Source organism: Halichoerus grypus, chromosome 1 (genome assembly GCF_964656455.1).
Source record: "Halichoerus grypus chromosome 1, mHalGry1.hap1.1, whole genome shotgun sequence".
Taxonomy (NCBI): Eukaryota; Metazoa; Chordata; class Mammalia; order Carnivora; family Phocidae; genus Halichoerus; species Halichoerus grypus.
In genome coordinates, this window is record NC_135712.1 from 57,099,601 (window position 1) to 57,120,132 (window position 20,532).

Sequence of the window (20,532 nt, forward strand, 5' to 3'; positions counted from 1 at the left end):
TTCAAGAATACCCTTGGAACTTTCTCTCTTCTACTTTCAAATTACATAGTCAGTGTATTTATTTACTCCTGAGTTATTGACATTCCTGAGTTATTGACTAGAGATAATTCATTATTTTATGTTTAGTGTCAATTTACACAAACTGTAAATACTGTGATCTGAACTTACTCTTTTTGATGTTGGCTTTGATGTTGGTAACCTAAGATAAACCAGTTGAACTGCTAATTTCATTTTTCCCATTCAACTGCCGCAGCAGGTCGCTGAATATAAATCTTTAATGAGGTTTCACGACATTGTTTAAAAACCAGATAGTATCATCCAAATGGAAGATGATACAAATTCCTTAATAATGAAATAATAATAGTGATGATATGCTTGAACTCCTTCTGTTGGCCAGGGACTCTTCCAAGTGCTTACCGGAGTTAATCATTTCACCTTAACCACAAACAATTGATGTTGGTATTGTTGTTATCCCCATTTTACAAAGGAGGAAACTGAGGCACATCATTTCAGTCACATAGCTAGTAAGCAGTAGAGCCAGGATCATGAACTTAGGCAGCCTGGCACCAGAGCCCGTGCTCTTATCCACTGTGGGAACTCTCCATTTAGCTCATTCAGTGCTCTGGTAATTCATTAAGTTAGGTCTCAGGACTCAACATTCTTCTTGCTAAATTGGCATCTGATAAACGTCAAGTCTGGTCCTTTGCAGCAGAGGAGGCAGACAAATGACTTGTTGGCCCTGGAGATGCCTAGTGGGAATATTTAAAAGATAACTGGAGGGGAGCCTGGGTGCGTCAGTCGGTTAAGCCTCTGCCTTTGGCTCAGGTCACAATCCCAGTAGTCCTGGGATCGAGACTCTTGTCAGGCTCCCTGCTCAGTGGGGAGTCTGCTTCTGCCTCCCCCTGCTCTTGCACTCTTGTGCTCACTTTCTCTCTCTCTCTCTCTCCCTCTCAAACAAATAAATAAAATCCTTAAAAGATAACTGGAAAAGAGGGAATTGAGTTGGTTCCCAACTCATTGGTGTTCTGGCAGCAGGGAAGAGAACCTTCCAGTACTGGGGCAACTTATGAATGGGTGTCCGGTGAGAAGCAGTTGCTGGAGGCATTGAGAGACATGCTGATTAAGGATAAAAAGAGGTGCAGGTAGGTGGGGGGATGGGTTAACTGGGTGATGGAGATTAAGGATGGCCTTGTGATTAGCACTGGGTGTTACATGTAAGGGTTGAATAACTATATTGTACACCTGAAATTAATATTACACAATATATTAACTAAAATTTAAATAAAAACTTGAAACAAACAAAAAAGAGGTGCAGGGCCAGAGGTCCAGCCCAGACAAGTCAGATGTCCATTTGCTACTGGGGAGTTCAGTCTAGAGTGATATTTCTCAGCATTTTGTTTTTTATCACTAAAGAGTCTTTTTAGCCATTTCTATCCTGTCCACCACTTTCCCTCCCTCCACACACAATGATATTGTAATACCACAGATATACTGTATATCTGTTTAAGTACTGTATATATATATCTGTGCTTTATACATAAAAAGAGAAGGAATTTTTTCATCCCCCAAGAACAGATTTCTGTCCCCCTGGGGGCAGTGTCACCCCACTGAGAATGCATAGGCTAGGGGCACAGGAGGCACTGAATTGTGTTTGAGTGAACATGGCGTGGGAGTGTGGGTTTCAGTGAACCAGCTTGGAGGGGGCTAGTGGGCTTCAAAGTCAGAAGGGCTCACCAAAGGCAGAGTAGTATCTAAGGAGGGGGAAGGGGGTGGAGAAAAGAGATTTTCTTAAATATGTGAGGTCAGAAGTTTTTGACGTGGGGTCACCATCCCCACTTCCCCAATGCCACCCAGAGATGTGATAAGGAGTTTCTCTTTCTCCTATTATTCACGTAACTCCTGTCTTCCCTCCGTGGCTGAAAGTGTGTCACCATGTAATCTGAAATGCCACTGTGTTTTAATGAAATGTTCATGTCAGGGTGTGTGTTTTGAATTTCCTGTTTTATTTAGAGACCACATTCCCAAGAAGCTTGCTTTAAATTCTTTTTAATTAAGTGAGTTCAGGAAAAAATGGCTCCTCCAAATTGCAAGAACTAGGTAATGAAAATACTGTAACTAAAAACTGCTGTGTGCTCACTTGAGATCTCCTAGTTCCCATAATAATAAACCTCAGAAAGAATCAAGTAGCAACTGCTGTTCCACATAAAGAGCAAACTAGTTGTCCCTGGTCCTCAGAAGGCCAGCTCATTTTCTTGTACCTGGTCTCTTCGATAATCTTGGACTCTAATGCTGTGTAGGAGGTAAAACATTGAGCACACATCTTGCTGACTCTTCCCGTTCAAATCTCTTTCCCCATGATTTTGCTACCACAGTGACTTTATTCTGACTCTGTAACACAGCCCATATCTCAAGGGCCCTTATTAACCTTAAATAACCTCATTTAATCACTTACTAGAAAGCATGATAAAGGAAGTTCTCCCAATATTTTTCTTCTTCACAAACAAGCAATGGTTATTCAGTTGGTCAAAAGGCAGGAAGCATGAATTCCTGGAATGAAAGGAATGGTGAAGATATGGGAAAGGCAGTCCACCAGATTATTATTTGAAGATTTGAACGTATAGAAGATCCATCAGAGTAGGTGATGCCAGAAGTCAGAGAGCTTGTTGGGAAAGGATGATCTTCTATTTAGGCAGCAGGTGTCAAGCCTGGGTGCCCAAGAGAATCACCCGGGAGCTTTTCAAGTCTTCCAGTCTCAACTCCCACCCCAGAGAGAATCTGATTCTTGTAGGTCTGGGTGGGGTCTTGGGCACTGGTGGTTTTAAAAGCTCCCCGAGAGGATTCTGATGTGCACTCAAGATCGAGAATCACTGCTTCAGATTACAAAGTGCTTTCTCACATATTATCGAGGGGTTTGTATACCTAAAAAGAGGAAAAGGAAACATTTGCAATGCCTGTTGACTATATAAGGAAGAGGAAGAGAAAGAGTAGTAATTGTGAAAACGGAAGGATTGCAGAAAAATAAGCTTCCAAAAATTGGAGGAAAAGCCCTCACCCTTGTAGGGCTAAAATTAGGGATGCTAGCAATCCATTGAGTGTAGAACATGAAAGAGGAGTTTGTGTGGCCATACTTCCTGCTCTGTATGGACTGTTCTTAAGATGACAATAAAATTCCCTTCCCAGAGTCCGAAAACAGTCATCTAATATTTGATGTCTATTAGTTCCTAAGACCTTATTGAGTCCACTCTATAAATGAGAAATATTGGAGAAACAAGAAAAGCATTTGTTGATAGTCAAAAAGTATGTTAGAAAATATCATGTTAATATTTCCATGTCCATTTTGGACTGTGCACATGATCTGCGTGTATAGACAGAAAATGTTCCTCCACCGTGATCCTAACAGCTTTCAAATAGTTCTAATTAATAATTCCACAGAAGAAAGTGGCAATTAACAACCTTGGTTATAGCTGAAGGAGAAGTAGAGCCAACCCTAGGCTCTCAGGCTGGGGGAAAATAGAAGTCAAGTTACAATGAGGCAGAAGAAAAGTAAGTTGTGATCAGGATATTGAATTTTAAGATTTTGCAAGTGGGTGATGACAAAGCTTAGGCTGCGGCCAAGAGAGTGAGTGGCAGCTGCTGTCAACAAAGTAAAGGCTAAGCTACCATCTCCCTGTCAGCCAGTAGATGAAGAGCGACAGTACTTGAAGTGAAGAAAAGAAAATCTTCCAGACCCTAAATATTTAAGGTCAGGAGTCCCAATTAATGACCCCTCCTCCTTCTAGTTTCCAACTCACAGAGAATGGCTAATAATAACAATAACAATAGTTCAGCACTTCCTACATGTCAGCCTTGTTCTAAGCACCTTGAACACTATTTTTGTGACAAGAGGCACTATTAGGCCCATTTCACAGATGAGGAAATAGACGTAGGGTAAGCAACTTGCCCAATATGGGTTGTAAATGCTGGGGAGAAGTTGTAGACAGGGTTAGGGTGAGAGGATATTTTATGGAAAGTTAAGTTCAGCTGAAGAAGTGAACAAAATCCAGGAGGAGGCCTGCCTACCAGTGTGTACTGCACACCAACAGATGCCAGGCTTTGTGTGAAGACCTGGTGAGAGATGAGTCTAAAATAACACACTGGGGCCATATTGAAGAGTTCTGAACAACAGTGCTCAGCATTGGAACCTGATTTGGGAGGGAGGAAGGATGAAAAAAATGACATAATTAGCACTGTATCTTGAAATGATTAACTTTCGAATATGAACAAATTGGAGAGAAGCTGGAGTAAAAGGGATTACATTAGGGTCCTTTTGGTCCTGATTATATGACAAATAATGAACATATGAACAAGGGGGGTGTCAGCTGAAGGTTAGAGGAAGAGACAGGTTTGATATATGTTGCAAAAGTCAAATGCAAAGTTTTGGTAACTGGGTGGATGAAGAGTATGGGTGGGGGGGAAGAGGGACAGAATGTAAATAGAATCCAATGTTTCAAGTTCAAGTCACTGCACTATTGGCAGAAATTCAGAAGAGTCACTTTGTGGGGTAAGAGGGACAGCATGAGTAGGTGGACTCTGAAAATCTATAATCTGCTGTGTGAGCAGGTCATCAAGGTGGGAGACCTCAGCAGGAAGTTGGAAACAAATCTGGAACTTAGAGGAGTCTGAGCTTGAAGTGAAGGTTTTGTTGTCGTCCACACGAAGGTGCTATGGTAAACCTGGGGAGCGGATGAAATCTCTGGAAGGGGGAAAAGGAAGCAAATAGAGAACAGATCCTTGGGAAATATTTAAATTTGGGGGCAAGGAAGAAGAGGAGCCAGCAAAGGAGACAGGGGGAGAGGTTAACAGAAGGATAGGAATGTCTAAAAGTATGCATCACAGAACACAAGGGGATGGAAGGTTCCAGAAAAAAAGCTGACTTAGCAAACCCTCAGAGAAACTAAGAAAAATTAAGCCATTAGGAGTTGTGAGTTGAAAGGTTATAAGGATCTAGAGGAGCCATAGGATAGGAGGCGGCCTCGGGTGGGAAGGAAGGGATGGAGCATAAGAGGCAAAGCAGGGCTGCGCTACCTTTGAAGAGTTTGAGGGTGAGGAAGAAAGCGAAGACACAGTGGCTGGAAGGGCTAAGACATGTGAGGGAAAGTGTTTTGTTTGGTTCTTAAGTTAAAGGGCACCTGTTAAATCTCCTTTAGAGATAAAGGAGCCACAGAGAGGGGTGAGTGAAGACACATAGGTACTGCCAGGTGGTAAAGCAAAAATAAGTAAGCAGCAAAAATATTTCCGTGGCAGAAATCACAGCAGGATGAGGTCCCAAACTTCTTCAAACCTGATCATAAAACTCACCGGCGGGAGCAGCTCATGGAGCTGCCCTCCCTAACTCCCACGCAGAAATTCTCACAGAAATAAGGCAAGGGCCAATTAAGAGGTTTTCCCTCCTCCTCTGGTGGAATGCATGACTGTAATGCATGCATCCCAGGGCAGAGGGGAGAGGTAGCTCTCACTATCGACAGTCTTAAAAAGTAAAATAACTTCCATCGACTCTAGGGAGAAGAAGAAGTTTTGCTAATGACTTTGGGCTGGAAAATATTAGGATTTTCTTTGTATATGTACTATTAGCAGATTGCATAATTTGTAATTATTCTTTGTGCAGGAGAAGGGAGGGCATTTTTATCCCATGTTTTGAAAAAGAAAGAGTTAAATGCACTCAGGCACTCAGGCCTGAATGTTACTTCACTCACTCTGTAGGAGGCAAAAGCTTCCCAGAAAAAAAAAAAAAAAGTAGGAAAGCAAAAATACTGATAGTGGTTAACGAGTAACGTTAAGTAGGCTTTGACTGCTGTAGGTAGGCCTGGGTAGGACAATGCTGTAAAACATTCTGCAAACAATCGGCTCCATTGTCCTGTCCTTTCCTGTCAAGGTGGTGGCACTGGGCACAGCACATCAGAAAGGAAAAGAGGAAGCGGAGAAGGAAACAAAGAGGCAGAGACTGAGTGTTCCTAGGGAATGGGCACACCCTCCCTCTTCTGGGGGATGGCTGGGCACCACGCCTGCCCCTGTGTATCCAGAAATGGTCCCTGGGGCCCCATCGCTGTCACATTGCCGCACAGCCCTGGGGCATGGAGTAGCGCTTGGGAGGTTGTTAGCACATCTCCCTCCGGAGATGAGACCAGGCTTAGCACCAACAAGAAAATACCAGAGGGGATTGTCTCTTTTCCATGCCTGGATAATGGCTATTCCCTGAGACCCAGGGAAGAATTAAATTCAACGTGGGCCTTGGGCGCACTTTATCACACACTCCCATCCCAAACAGCTGGGCTGCTAGTATAATTTAAAAAGAAGAGAGAACTGGTCGTTCACCATAATAAATCTCTCAATGAGGAGGTAAAAAGATTTCCCGTTTCTGTACAAGCCAAAGGAAGGAGAGCATTAGGCAAGTATCCTGTGAGTCTCATTAACAGAGACAACCAATATGGAAAATCCAGGGGGATTTGCTCCACATTTCTATTAGTAATGGCATTTTTTTTTTTTTACCTGAAATATGCAGTAATTTTCTCGCATGCAGAATTGACTTTGCCTAAGGATTAATAAATATGCTTTTTCTTAATAGTTACTGAGTATCCTCCATGTTCTAGAGACTACAAACAAATAAAACATCGCTGGTCGCCTTCTTTTTTTCTTCTTTTGCTTTATTTCTGAGAAGATAAGATAGTAAAGCCATCCCAGACTGATTTATTTTAAAGAACATGGAAATAATATGTATTTAAAATTGAGTCAGAAGAATAATTAATAATAGCCAGCTAGTATGAATTAAAAATTTTGATTCTAAAATGGGCAGTAATGGTTAAGAACAAAGCTGGTAGAGTCAGAAGAAGGGCAGTTTCCTCTTCGATTTATGCGGGATCCCCAGTGTCAGAGTCAGTTCCAGAGCTAAGCGCATGATAATGGGTGCCGCTACATAGAAACCAATGACCAGTGAAAGATATTTGTGAAAGATCATTTTCACGTTGAGTAACTACTGTTTTTCTCACCGTAGTTAAAACTGTGTCTCTTGTGGTCTCTTAGACTTTATAACAATAAGATCATCTCAGTGTCTGGGTGGATAACTACCCTCTTTTCTTTCAGGCGGAGGAAAGGAACGTACATTTGCCCATTTAAGAGCAGATTTGGCTTATTAAGATATGTGTCCAGAAAGAAGGCCATCTGTGTAAGCTGTGTTGAGCTTTTAAAAATGATGACCTGATTTGTCAAGAAGTCATTCCTACTGACTCAGGTTTTCATGATAGTAAAATAGTGTATGTATGATAGCATAAAAAATAGTATACAAAATAGCAGTTGTTTTTTTTTTTTTAATTCTGCCTTTCCTAGAATGTAAATGCCTGTCTGAGAATTCGACTGCACGAATAAAGTGGATATGGTGCCATCAAGTGTTCTTCCGTAAGAGACACTTAGGCAACCTCCAGGTTGTCTTCTTATGAATATTCTTTAGCAAACATCTTTGTTTTCCCACCATTAATGTATTTCCTCAGAAGAGCTTTCCGTGAAATGAAATCACTAGATCAAGTGGTATGAGTATTTTAAAGCTCCTCTTTCCAAACCCGTTTCTAAGGAGCTTTCCAAAAGGGTATTTATTAATTCACCTTACACTAGTCATATGTGAGAATTAGAGCTGTATTCCAGGCTTACCGAGCTGCCACTAAGACCACATTACTTTTATTTGCACTTCTTTCTAGTCTAGCAAGCTTGAAAACTTTTGCAAGAATTCGCTGACATTTTTGTGTGTGTATTTGCTAATTGTTTGCTGCTTCCTGATCGGCGGGTTTATCCTTCCCAGTGCCGGTCTCACCTGCTTCCCCCCCGTTTGTTGCTTCGCACAGGCTCCCATGATTCATTCAGCTACTGGGTAGATGAGAAGTCCCCAGTGGGGCCCGACCAAACCGCAGCCATCAAACGCCTGGCCAGGATCTCCTTGGTGAAGAAGCTCATGAAGAAGTGGTCTGTGACGCAGAACCTGACGTTCAGGGAGCAACTGGAAGCCGGCATCCGCTACTTTGACCTGCGCGTGTCTTCCAAACCCGGGGATGCCGACCAAGAGATCTACTTCATTCACGGACTTTTTGGCATCAAGGTCTGGGACGGGCTGATGGAGATTGACTCATTTCTCACCCAACACCCCCAAGAGATTGTCTTCCTGGATTTCAACCACTTCTACGCCATGGATGAGGCCCACCACAAACGCCTGGTTCTCCGGATCCAGGAGGCCTTTGGAAACAAGCTGTGCTCCGCCTGCCGTGTGGAGAGCATGACGCTGCGAACCCTGTGGGAGAAGAAGTGCCAGGTGAGAGGCGACAGACCCGCTTACAAGGGCAAGGGCAAGGGCAAGGGCAACAACGGAACTCTGCCACCTTTTCTGTCTCAGCCACTGGACGGCAGCTCACCGCAGGGCTCCTAGGCTAGAAGGCAAAGATTATTTGGAGTGTTAAACAGACACATCCGGAGTCCTGGGCTCTTGGATAGCTTCAGACTCTAGGATATGCGTACCAGTTCCTGGGCACCGGTGAACTGGGATTAACACCTGCCAAATAGTTACAATTGGTTGGGCAGCCTGTTGGAAGCATCTGAATTGACTTTGAGTGGCCTGACCAGAACCAGCCCAAGGCAACTTTGTGAAATTGGACCAGCTGGTGATTGCCATTTTTTTCTTATCTCCCGTAGAATCCTTTCTCAGGCTCCTACTTCCCCTCAGGGATAGGCGGGCCCATCCTGCCTTGAGCTCAATGTCAGATAATCCCTGCAGGGGCTGACAAAAGCATGTAAGTGATTCATCTCAGAGGTGTTAACATTTTAAATCTTAACAGATTTGGGGGCCCGGCCTGAGAGATTGAAGGAGGATCCAGGCCGCAGAGCATTCCCAGGTCTCCTAAGCTTAGAAGAGCCCCCAAACCAAGGCCTTGAGGGACATACTCAAGAAAAGGAATGTGGGCATCAGATACATGCTGCTCTGCTCCCACAGGATGGAAGACTGTGGGAGAGGGGAGCTTCAGGAAAGGTCAGCCTCCAATTTAGACTCGCTTTAAAAGAAGAAAGAAAGCAAGTCCCTTTTTTCATTCATAGTTGCTCACTTACTCAAAGGTACATTAACCAAAGCATCTTAAAGAGGCAGCTATTTTTGAACTTGGGGAAGAGCTTTCAATTAAAAATCAATTAAAGATTATTCACTTGCAAATATTCATTGAACACCAAGTGTGTGCCAAGCACCAATCCAAGCACTTGGGATAAATTAGTAAATAAAACAAAGATCCTTGCCTTCATGGAGCTTTCATTCAGGTCTAAGAAATAGATCATAGATAATTGCCATAATAAATACATTACATAAAATGCTAGAAAGTGATATGAGCGATGAAAACAGAAAGGTAAGCGTGGTTAGGAAGAACCAGCGTTCTGTGGGTTGGAGGGTTGGTCTCAGTTTTAAATAGGTTGATGAGGGTAGACGTTCGAAGGAGTTAATGGAGTTAATCGTGTGGCTGTTAGGGGAAGAGCTTTCCCAGCAGAGGAACCCGCCAGTGCCTGGTTCTGTTTGAGGGGAAGCAGGGGCCATGGGGCTGGAAAGCAGAGCGGTGGGAGGAGGTCAGAGGTCATGGGTGATGCGGTGGGAACTCAGGCTTTCACTCTGAGCGAGGAAGGTTCTGGGAGGGTTCTGAGTACCGGGTGCTGTGTCCTGAATTGCACTGTAATAGGATCTCCTTGGCTGCTAGGAAGAAAGCAGGGGGAGGAGGGCAGGGAAAGGAGGGGAACCGGTGAGGACCACTAGTGGGAAAAGTGGTCAGATTTGGGATCTATCAGAACTTAGAGCCAACGGGGTTTTCCAATGGATGGGAATCAGGGCACAAAAGAAAGGCTCCAGGGATGGCTCCCAGGTTTGGCGTGAGTAACTGGAAACCCCAGGTGGTTTCGCACACCTCTGAAAGGGCTAATGCCTTTGCCGCCACAGAGGCTAACGAGTTAGCTGTCAGTATCTGTTAAAATTTAAGCCGCTTTTCCTCACTAAAACTTTGTAAATGATGTTTTGCCAAATATTTATCACACCTCTGCCCCTAACCTGGGTTGATATCTTTTCAGACTCACAGGTCTAATTTGGAGATTTTTTTTTTCTCAGTGGTGTCTCTCTCACAATATGAGATAAGAGTAATAACTAGGGCACCTTAACAGCTAACCTTTACTGAGCCTTTACACTGTGTTAGGTACCTGGATTCACGCATTTAATCCTCTCCACAACACGATGAGATAGGTGTTTTGTTATTATCCTCATTTTACCGATGAGTAAACTGAGGCATGGAGAGACTAAGCGACTTACCCGAGAGAACATTCCTAGTGAGTGGCAAGAGCCAAGATTGAGTCATAGGCTGTTTGGCTCCATAGAGCTCCCACAGCTTCTGATGCTATCCCAGGGCTGACCCCTCATCTTGGTGGTTTTCACAACTAGGAGCATAGATTATGCTAATAAAAACACCTTCTCCTTACTCGTGAGCCGTTATTATCAGAGGGTCTCAGAGGTTTCACAGAACAGAATAAAGGGCTGGAGATCTGTAAGAGGGCTTTTGAATGTGCGATTCAGGTAAGGTTAAATCTCAGTACAGCTAAGTTTGACAATCAGATATCTGTTATAAATACAGTTTTATAATTTTGCGCACAGATCGTGTCCTGAATGGACTGCCATAGTGCATACCAAATTGTTCGGAAGTCTGCAGGAGTAACAGGTGTCTTCAGGAATAATGATGAGGGGGGACAGTGAATTTCTAGCAGCAGAGTGATGAGCTATCCTTGTTTTTAAGTATGGACTAATCTGTGTCTTCCAACTACAACTACTCCGAAAATTATGAAGGAAAGACACTGTGATGACCTGTCAGAAAAAAGGGAGTGTCATCCATTTGCTCTTCTTGCTTTCCCCAAGTTTTCCCTGCCCTGTCTCTTCTTAAAAGCTAAACAGAGACCTCACAGTCATCAGTGATCTATCCCCTGCTGGGGGCAGGGCCCTCCTGGTGGTTACACTTTAAATATTCATTATGTAATGAGCTGCCTTGCATGGAACCCCCTGAGTATTTTATCACTACAATTTCATAGCAAGAAGTGTACTACCATTCAGTCAAATTTCATTTACTCAACAATTACATCACAGCTCACTGATAGGTGTACATCGCAGTTATGGGTTTTGAGGTACAGTGAATTAGAAGATTTAATCTACGGTTTGGCAGTATTTCGAATCTTAATGAGAAGGTGGGAGTCTGTAACACTCGTAAAATACAAAACAACCCATACACAACTGCAAGATAAAACTGCCTCAAATGTACTGTATGGAGAAAGGGGTTTGTAAGCCATCAATTGAAAAATAGCACGTAGCACAAATCTATAGTCCAGGAGCCTCCAGGAAAGGACCCATCAGAATAAGAGGAGGTCAATCAAGGAATAATTTTCAAAAGAAAGTAGATTTCAAATCTGAGTCTCCAGAGAAAAACTGAACATAAATTGCTGAGCTGGAGGGGAGAGTATTTCAGAGAAAAATATAGCAGAGCGAGGTAGGGAGGCAGATGCAAAACACAGGCCCTAGGGCAAGAGTTACTGCCCCTAGAATCCCGTGGAATAACAGTTGGTTTGCTGGGCCAACATCCTCGTGTAACCAGAAATTCTCCTTCAAACCCTTATGGTCAGACTGCGCAGGCGCTTGAGGAAAGGCCTAGAGCCCCTTTTGTACAATGCGTCCTATTTGCACCTTTTCTAAGGCAGAGTAAAGAACAGCACTGCCACTGCCCAGGGCGCCCGGCAGCTCTGACAGCCAGCCCTGACAGGGAAGGATCACACAGCCTCCCGCCTCTGCCACCGTCCATTCCACAAGACAGCTTGCCTCCCTTTCGGAGGCAGGAGACCCCAGCCTCCCAGCTAGCCAATTACCGCGCTGGCAGGGAATCCTCCCAATCCCCCCGACAATCTGCTTACTCTGAGCCTGTGATTAACCTCATTAACACACGTGTTTACCACGGGCATCCTTAGCAGTCAGTCAGACGTTACTCAACACCATTAAAAACAACAAGATAACTATTCACCTGTTGGGTGCATCCAGCCCGACGCACCCGAGCTCCGGCGCGTTAGTCATGCACCTCAGTCACGAGCGCAACACACTGGAGACCAGACACGCATTCAGAGCCCTGCTTCTCGGGTGCCTGGGGCATTATGCTCTCGGGCCAGCTATCTGAGGATTGCAGTCCAGGCAGTGTAAACACGCGGGACATTCCTTCAGGAAGAGATTACTGGTGCTTGGCAGCAGGGAAAATATACTACTTCTAGAAACCTAAGCAGCAGAGCCCTGAATTGGGACGATCAAAATAGCAACTCCCGGTCCCTCGGCTGCCTGTCAGAAACTAATTAATGCTGTGGCTATGGCTTGCTAATTATTTTCAAAATCACCACGAGCCCCGAGAGGTCCCACTGGAGACCCATCGCCTTCTGGAAGTCTGCCCTGCCTGGAGTAGCGCCCTCCCACCCCCTCCTAGGAAGGGTTATTCGTTCAGTCGGCTTGGCTCGCGTGATTGAAACTCAGGGTACTCCCAGATTAGTGCGAGGTGTTGGTCTCAACCCCAGGAGCGTCAGTCTCCCGAGCATGGGAGTCATACCTTGTAGACGGCGCCGAGCCACAGGGCTCTCCATCCGGGGCTCAGAGCCCCAGGGGGAGGGGCATGGGTAGGATTGAAGCAGTCTGTGAATTTGGATGGGAAAAATCTACATATTTATTCCCTCTCACTTGTAACTGAAAATTCATATACCCACAGTATCGGCCCTACCTGTGACTTTGTCACCATAGAAATCACAGGTATTTCCGTATCACATTCCAGTTATTTGAAATACCATTTATACTCATCATTAACTCAAAATGATGGAACTTATTAGACTTACAACAAAGTACTTTTATTTAATGTATTTATTATGAAGCATGTACACTAATTTATTACAAATTTAATAATATATTGATAGCTATATTTTGGTCTCATTGATTTCCTTTGTAATCCTGTCTATTTTATTTTATACATTAATTTAAAATGCAGTCTGAGAAGGGGTTCAGGATTTTACCATACTTCCAGAGGTGTTCGCAATAAAAATAAAGAATTTTCAAGTTCAGACATACACAAGTGCTTAAATCTTTGCTTATTGATTTCTCTAAATATACATATACATAAAATTCTTGAATTTCTACATGCTTATACTTGTTTGCCTTTAATCCTAGCAATCAGGGCAAAGCCAAGGAATTAACATTCAGCTAATTCATCAATTGTTCTCCTTTTTCTGTTTTGAATGTTTCAGGTTCTTATTTTCTATCACTGTCCCTTCTACAAGCAATACCCCTTCCTGTGGCCCGGAAAGAAGATCCCAGCGCCCTGGGCGAACACCACAAGTGTGAGCAAACTCGTCCTCTTCTTGGAGACCACTCTGAGTGAGCGGGCCCCGCGCGGCTCCTTCCACGTCTCTCAAGCGATTCTCACCCCCAGAGTGAAAACCATCGCCCGAGGCCTGGTTGGTGGCCTCAAGAATACTCTGGTTCATAGGTAAGAATTTGCTTCTACCCCACAAGTAAGGTTTATGGTTGGTTGGTTGGTTGGTTGGTTTTTTTAAAGAAAACTTATCTTGATTCTCTTCTGAATGAACAGCAGTAAAATCATATAGTTTGAAGATTTTAGGATAACAACAAAACAAAACCCAAAAAACCTTATATTTGAAAAAGCTGTGCATTTGAGGCAGTTTGCATTAAACGTGGCCAAAGGGCCTCTAAATACTTTGTTAAAATATCTAGTAGACCGTAAGTATTCTCTGAACTTTGATGCTCAGGCAAAGCACTCTAAGCCAATGGCAGTGTGTTCACTTCTGGTGTGTGATCACATCCCATACTTGCCCCGCCTTTCAGCTGGCCCAAATACTCACTCATTTAAAAAGCATTAAATGAGAACAGCTGTGCCAGGTGCTAGGGATTCAGAGGTGACCTGCAAAGGTTTGTCCCTTCCATAGAGACAAGGAGTCCTGAGAAGCAGCTCCGGATGGTACCCGCAGCACCATAGTTTCACATACTTCCTCAGAGCAGAATGGATTCTGACTGCACCATTAGGCAGGAGAAGCTCCAGATATTTTATATTAGATGATATTCTTTATCAAGGACACCACAAATGATAGGTGTCATCAAGAAAAAGCATGAGTTGCGTATCTGTACGTATACATGTGTGTGCCTGTTGATGTGGGTAAAGGGAATGTTATCAATACACTTGGAGAATAGGGCATCCTCCCAATCCAAGCTGAGGAAGCGAATATGTTTGGATAACAAGGGCTATTTACAGGACTCGCTTCGGTTCCTGAGTTCCAGGTGGTAAGCACCAGTATTTAGGTAGTGAAAGATTCTTCCAAAAATGTGTCTCTGCCTATCTGGTTCTGAGTTTGGAGAGCATCACTCCAGATAACAGGAGTTCATCTGGCAAGAGTTCAGATAGCAAGAAGCACCCGAACTTTTATTTCCTGGTGAAAACTCCTGCTTATCTTGTCCATAAACAAAACGAGAAACCCTTACTGTGGGGCTTGACTCAGTTCTGACTGAATTACTCGTGCTAAACTTGGAAAAGAGAATGTCATAAAGCAGTGCTGTAGCTCGGAAAGATCCAGAATGACAAACTCTTCCTTGTTTTTTATGTTCATGTAACACACCATTTTCCTCATGCGTTTGGCAAACTTGTAGATTAATATTATTCACTTATTCATTCATTCATTCATTCAACAAAAAAGATTGAGTACTTAGGAGGAGCTGGATCTAAGGATACAAAGGAAACAATAGAATCTCTGTCCTCATGGAACTTAAGTCGATCAGGAAAAATAAACATGTAAATTTCTGTAAAGCAGTGTGAAAATAACATAATAAAGTCTGTAGAGAGTTGTACTAATAAGGGAGAGAAAGTATTTAAAAATAAGGATAAGTTATATCTGTATACTGTATTTAGAATATAAATTACCCTCTTGCAGATGATTTCATTTGATTCTTAAATCAAGCCAGCCTCCAGGTCTAGAGAGCGTTATTGCCCCCATTTCAGCTGGGACTCAGTAAGGCTAAGTGACCCAGACCCACATAGCTGGTGAGAGTCAATAATATGCTCTAACTCTGGACTTCTGACTGTTGTGCTGTTGCCCTTTTCCATATTCACCACTGACTTGAATATAGCATATTTCATCGCTCTGCTCCTTTCTGCTCCACTGGCCTGTAATTGTCTTACTAGTCCCTGAACCTGGTCAGATCTTCCTGGATACAGCTGTGACCCCCCAAAGTCACAGTGCTTTTCATACCTGTAAATTCCTAGAACTTTAATCTGGCTGCAAAGGAAGCACAAAGCTTTCACTTAGTGATAATGATGGCGGCATGTGCCCAAAGCCAAGGGATCCTGGCATGCCGGAGCCCTCGCTGGTGGCAAGCGGATGTCTCAAGGCTGGAAAGATACTTGGGCCTCTCCACTCTGCTGGTCTCAAGAATATTACAGGGATGCAGCATGCATTCCTAGGCCTCCACATCCACTGAAGGGAGAAACAAAGTCAAGAGTGTGTTCCCAAACGCCAGCAGGACGAGTGGCCGTCATTTCCTCTGGGCAACTGAACAAGCGTAGGAGAGAAGCATTTCTAACACCCAAGAGCTCTGTCCTAACTGAGGTACAGGGGTGCTCTCAGACTGGTTCCTGAGCACTGGTTACCAGTTTAACCAAGAGGAAAAAGATCAGATAGGTGTATTTTCCCACAGTTGTAGAGGTGATTTTTTTTTTTTCAGCAGGAAGTTAACCTAACTCTTAGGTGAAACTTTGGACCTGAGATCTTGTTTGCTTTGGTTCATCACCCTGAAAGGAAGCCATGAAATAGAGCCATTCTGACTGAATTTCTATGGTAGATTTCCCTAGATTCTTAGAAACCTTGCACTCCCACTGAAATCAAACGAAAGCAAGATTTGCCGAAGCTCAAGCACAGAGCAGCCATGGAGGCATAGAAGGGCACACAGACTGAAGTCAGGAGCCTGAGACTGAAGCCTGATCTGGTCCCTGGTATGGGCTGAATTATGTTCCCTGGAAATTCGTATGTTGAAGCCCTAGGCCCCAATTATCTCAGGATGTGACCGTTGGAGATTGGGTCTTTAAAGAGGTGATTAAGTTAAGATGAGGCCATTAGGGTGCGCCCTAATCCAGTCTGACCGGTGTCCTTAAAAAGGAGGAAATTTGGACATACAAAGAGACCCCAGGGGTGTGTGTGCTCAGAGAAAAGGTGACATGAAGACACAGCAAGAAGGCGGCCATCTACCAGCCAAGGAGAGAAACCTCAGAAGAACCCAAACCTGCCAACATCTCGATCTTGGACTCCCAGTCTTAGAACTGTGAGAAAATACATTTTTGTTGTTGAAGTCACCCAGTCTGACATTTTCTATGGCAGCCCTAGCACACCAATGTAGTCTCTTAACAGGGTGGCCTTGGACAAATTTCCTGAGCTCTCTGAGCTGTCTCTTTCCCGCCTCTTAAAGGGTTAGTATGACTGCACAAAACTGTAGAGTCTTAGCATGAAAATGCCTACCACGGTGACTGGCACAAAATACGCACGCCGTCTCTGTCGGTAAAGAAACCCGGGAACACAGAGGGTCAGGCCGCTGCTCAGTGGGCTTCAAAGGCAAAGGGAAGTTTCTAACCGACTGCTCTGCTTATGGGACCTGGTGCTGCCCAGGCCTGTTGGCAATATGGGGCTCACCCGTCGGCACTGATTGCTCCTTGCTGAAGGCCAGGAGTTAAGAAAATAAAATGGCTTCTCCTCACAGGGAGTTCTACATTTTCCTGTCCTTGTACGTAATCCTGGTTATTTGATCCTTGCCTCGAGGAAGGTTGATACATGCAACCCGAAGCTGACATAGAGCTCTTTGTCACTGGAGACCGCAGGTGGATGCCTTTCCCACATTTCTCTGCTCAGGCTCCAAGGATCCGCTGTGGTTTGGCTCTGGCTGGAGTCCCCTGGAGTTGCTACCAAGCTTTTAGTTCTCATTTCCCCATGATGACCAGGAGATGGCGCCAACATTTCATACCTAAACACTGACTAGGGGATTTTTTTTTTTTTTTTTTTCTTTTCTTTTCTTTTCTTTTTTAAAGAAAGCTCTACACCCAATGTGGGGCTTGAACTCATGACCCTGAGATCAAGAGTCACATTGCTCTACTGACTGAACTAACCAGGCGCCCCCTGGCTAGTGGATCTTAAAAAGAAGTGCTGGGGCACCCAGGTGGCAAAGTTGGCTGAGCGTCTGACTCTTGGTTTTGGCTCGTGTTGTCATCTCAGGGTTGTGATCTCAGGTCGTGGGATGGAGCCCCTAGTGGGGCTCTGCGCTCAGCTCAGAGTCTGCTTGAGATTCTCTCTGCCCCCCCAGTCTGTGTGTGTGTGTGTGTGTGTGTGTGTGTGTCTAAAAAAATCTTTAAAAAATAAAGTAAAAGAAAAAGAAGTCTTGAATGGGTGAGGCTCAGGACTATAGTGGCCTTCTTGTGGGCCACTATGTATTGCAGGTCTCTGTTGTCAAGGGAAGACTACTTGTGGCGCTTTGTTCTTGGCCTTCAGCTATTTCTACCCTACACTCTACCATGTATGATTTCTTCTCTCGTGCCAAACACTCACATAGTGCTTGCTATATCCCAGGCAAAGTTCTAAGCACTTCACATATATTACCTTATTTAATCCCCCCCCCAAAATCTACATGAGATAAGTAGTAGTTTTATCCCCATTTTACAGGGGGAGAGACTGAGGCAGGAAGAAATTGAGTAAGTTAAGGTCAAATTGAGGTTATTAAATCTTCGGGAGACCCGGTTAAAAATGGACTTACTCCTGTGATGGCAGCTTATTAAATCCTAATTAACCTACTAACATAAAAATGCAAATTGGTTTATGAGATGCATTTTATAGCCCATGGCCAGTTCTCGAGTCCACTGAATGAGGGAAGTGACCCAGGACTGATCATTATTTTCCTGAGAAGAGGAAAAGAAATGCTAGCAAGGCCTGGACAGGGTCATCTAGGAGGAGATTGAGAGGTCAGGATATATGCTCAAAGGGAGGGCAGCTTGGAAAGAGAAGATGACAACCAAGGAGAGCGTCACCAGAGGAAGAGAAAGGGGCCCCTTAAGATAAAAGTATTTTTATTTTTGACCTAGAGCAAATCCTTCCTAAAAAGTCTCCAGTCCCAGGATGGCTGGGTGGCTCAGTTGGTTAAGTGTCTGCCTTTGGCTCAGGTCATGATCCTAGGGTCCTGGGAATGAGCCCTGCATCAGGTTCCCTGCTCACCGGGGAGCCTATTTCTCCCTCTCCCTCTGCTCCCCACCTCCCCACCCCTGCACTTGCTCGCTGTCTCTCAAATAAATAAATAAAATCTTAAAAAAAAAAAAAAAATCTCATCCCTTAACCAAATCATAAGCTATGGGTTGTGTCTTCCTTAAAGTCTGCCCAGATGCCAGACTATGCAGTACACTTCACTTTGCCCTCCCCTCTACCCTCCAGGGTATTTACATTTCCTGCCAATACAGAAGGTATCACATGAAATTGTTGTCATTTGTTGATGTCACTAAATGTTGAGCTGCTTCAGGCAAAACATTTCTGGATATCACGTGGAAAATCCTTGAATTGTAAAATGTGACCAACCGACTGTGTTTGTGAGACCACTGAGTAAGCAGTGGTCCATTAAGAAGCCACTCATACTTCTGGAATAACTATATCCATATGGGAGAAGTGAACCCCACCCCTACTTCATACCATATATAAAAATTAGCTTGAGATAGATCTTGGATCTAACAGGAAAGCTAAAGCCATATGCTTAAAGAAGAAAACAGGAAAATATTTTTGTGACTTGGGACTAAGCAAAAGTTTCCTAGATAGGTCACAGAAATTATAAAAGAAAAGAATTTAAGGAATTGAGCTCGCCAAAATATGCCATTAATAAAATTAGTAGACAAGCTATAAGCAAGGTTAAAATATCAAAAAGCATATCCAAGAAAAGACTAGTGTCTAGAATATATAAATAACTTCTACAACTCAACAATTAAAAGAAAAAGAAAAAAAAGAAAAGAATGGGTAAAAGAATTGAGCAGGTACTTTCCAAAGCAGACATACAAATGGCCAATAAGTACATTACAAACGGCTCAGCCTTAGTAGTCATCAGAAGAATGCAAATTAAAACACTTAGATATCTTTACATACCCACTAGAATGGCTAAAATTAAAAAGACTGCCAAATTTTGGAAAGGCTCTGAAGCAACCAGGACTCTCATACTTTGTTGATGGGATTATATAATGGAACAACCTCTTTGGGAAAAGATCTGGAAGTTTCTTATAAAACTAAATGTAAGCCTACCATGTAGTAAAGGAATTTTAGTCCTTGGTATTTATCCAAAAGAAATGAAAATAAATGTCCACAAAAAGACTTAGATAAGAATGCCCATAACAGTTCTAACCATAATATCCAAAAATGAGTAACATCCCATTTATTCATGAGTAAGAAAATGGATAAACAAACTACAGTACATTCATGCAGTGAAATAGTACGGTAATTAAAATGAAGAACAAGCTGCTGATGTATGCAATGACATGGATGGATTCCAAAACCATAATGCTGAGTGAAAGAACCTCACACAAAAGAATACATACTGCCTGAACTCCCATGAAGTTCTAGAACAGGCAAAATTTTTTTTTTAAAGACTTTATTTATTTGACAGAGAGAGACACAGTGAAAGAGGGAACACAAGCAGGGGGAGTAGGAGAGGGAGAAGCAGGCTTCCCGCTGAGGAGGGAGCCCGATGTGGCGCTCGATCCCAGGACCCTGGGATCATGACCTGAGCCAAAGGCATCCGCTTAATGACTGAGCCACCCAGGTGCCCCCTAGAACAGGCAAATTTAACCAATGGTAGAAAAAAAATTAGGATAATTGTTGCCCCTGGGAGGATGCGGGCAGGGATTGATGAGAAAGGTACATGCAGGAACCTTCTGGGGTGCTGATAATGTTCTGTCCCTTGATATGGGTGTACATTACATACATACATTTGTCACAACTCAACTAGTGTACGCTTAGGATTTGCCCATTTTATTGGGTGCAAGTTTATGTCAAAAGAAATATTAAAACAAATATTGAGTCCTGGTTAATGATATGCATACTGGGGTATTTGGGGCATGTGTATAGCTGTTTGCCATTGGAATTTGTCAAAAATATAAGATGTTTTGATGGAAGGATAGAGTGATGGGTTGATGGACAGCTATGTGGCAAGCACGTACTATAAAATGTTAGTGCTAGAAGCTAGGTGGTGCATGCACTGCCCGTATATTTCTTTCAGCGTTGCAATATGTTTGAAAATTTTTGTGATAAAAAAAATTAGAGAACCTACCAATAATTAAGCTCTTGATCTTAGTCTTTCAAGGTCCTACTGACATGGTTATCTCTTTGGTGCTTGAGGCAGATAATCTCCTCTTCCAGAGCAGA

At 43.4% G+C, this 20,532-nt stretch overlaps 1 protein-coding gene and 1 long non-coding RNA gene across 2 annotated transcripts in view; one reads left to right on the forward strand and one right to left on the reverse strand.

The window, feature by feature from the left end:
- PLCXD2 (phosphatidylinositol specific phospholipase C X domain containing 2) overlaps window positions 1–20,532 on the forward strand; it is a 48,520-nt gene that overhangs the window by 21,696 nt on the left and 6,292 nt on the right. Inside the window, exons 2-3 of the mRNA XM_036066560.2 lie at window positions 7,869–8,329; window positions 13,342–13,583. Of these exons, the coding sequence (XP_035922453.1) occupies window positions 7,869–8,329; window positions 13,342–13,583 (703 nt within the window). The remainder of the gene's footprint in view (window positions 1–7,868; window positions 8,330–13,341; window positions 13,584–20,532) is intronic.
- Window positions 8,246–20,532, reverse strand: part of LOC118519226 (uncharacterized) — a 31,754-nt gene continuing 19,467 nt past the window's right edge. Inside the window, exon 3 of the long non-coding RNA XR_013445146.1 lies at window positions 8,246–8,308. This is a non-coding gene — a long non-coding RNA (uncharacterized LOC118519226). The remainder of the gene's footprint in view (window positions 8,309–20,532) is intronic.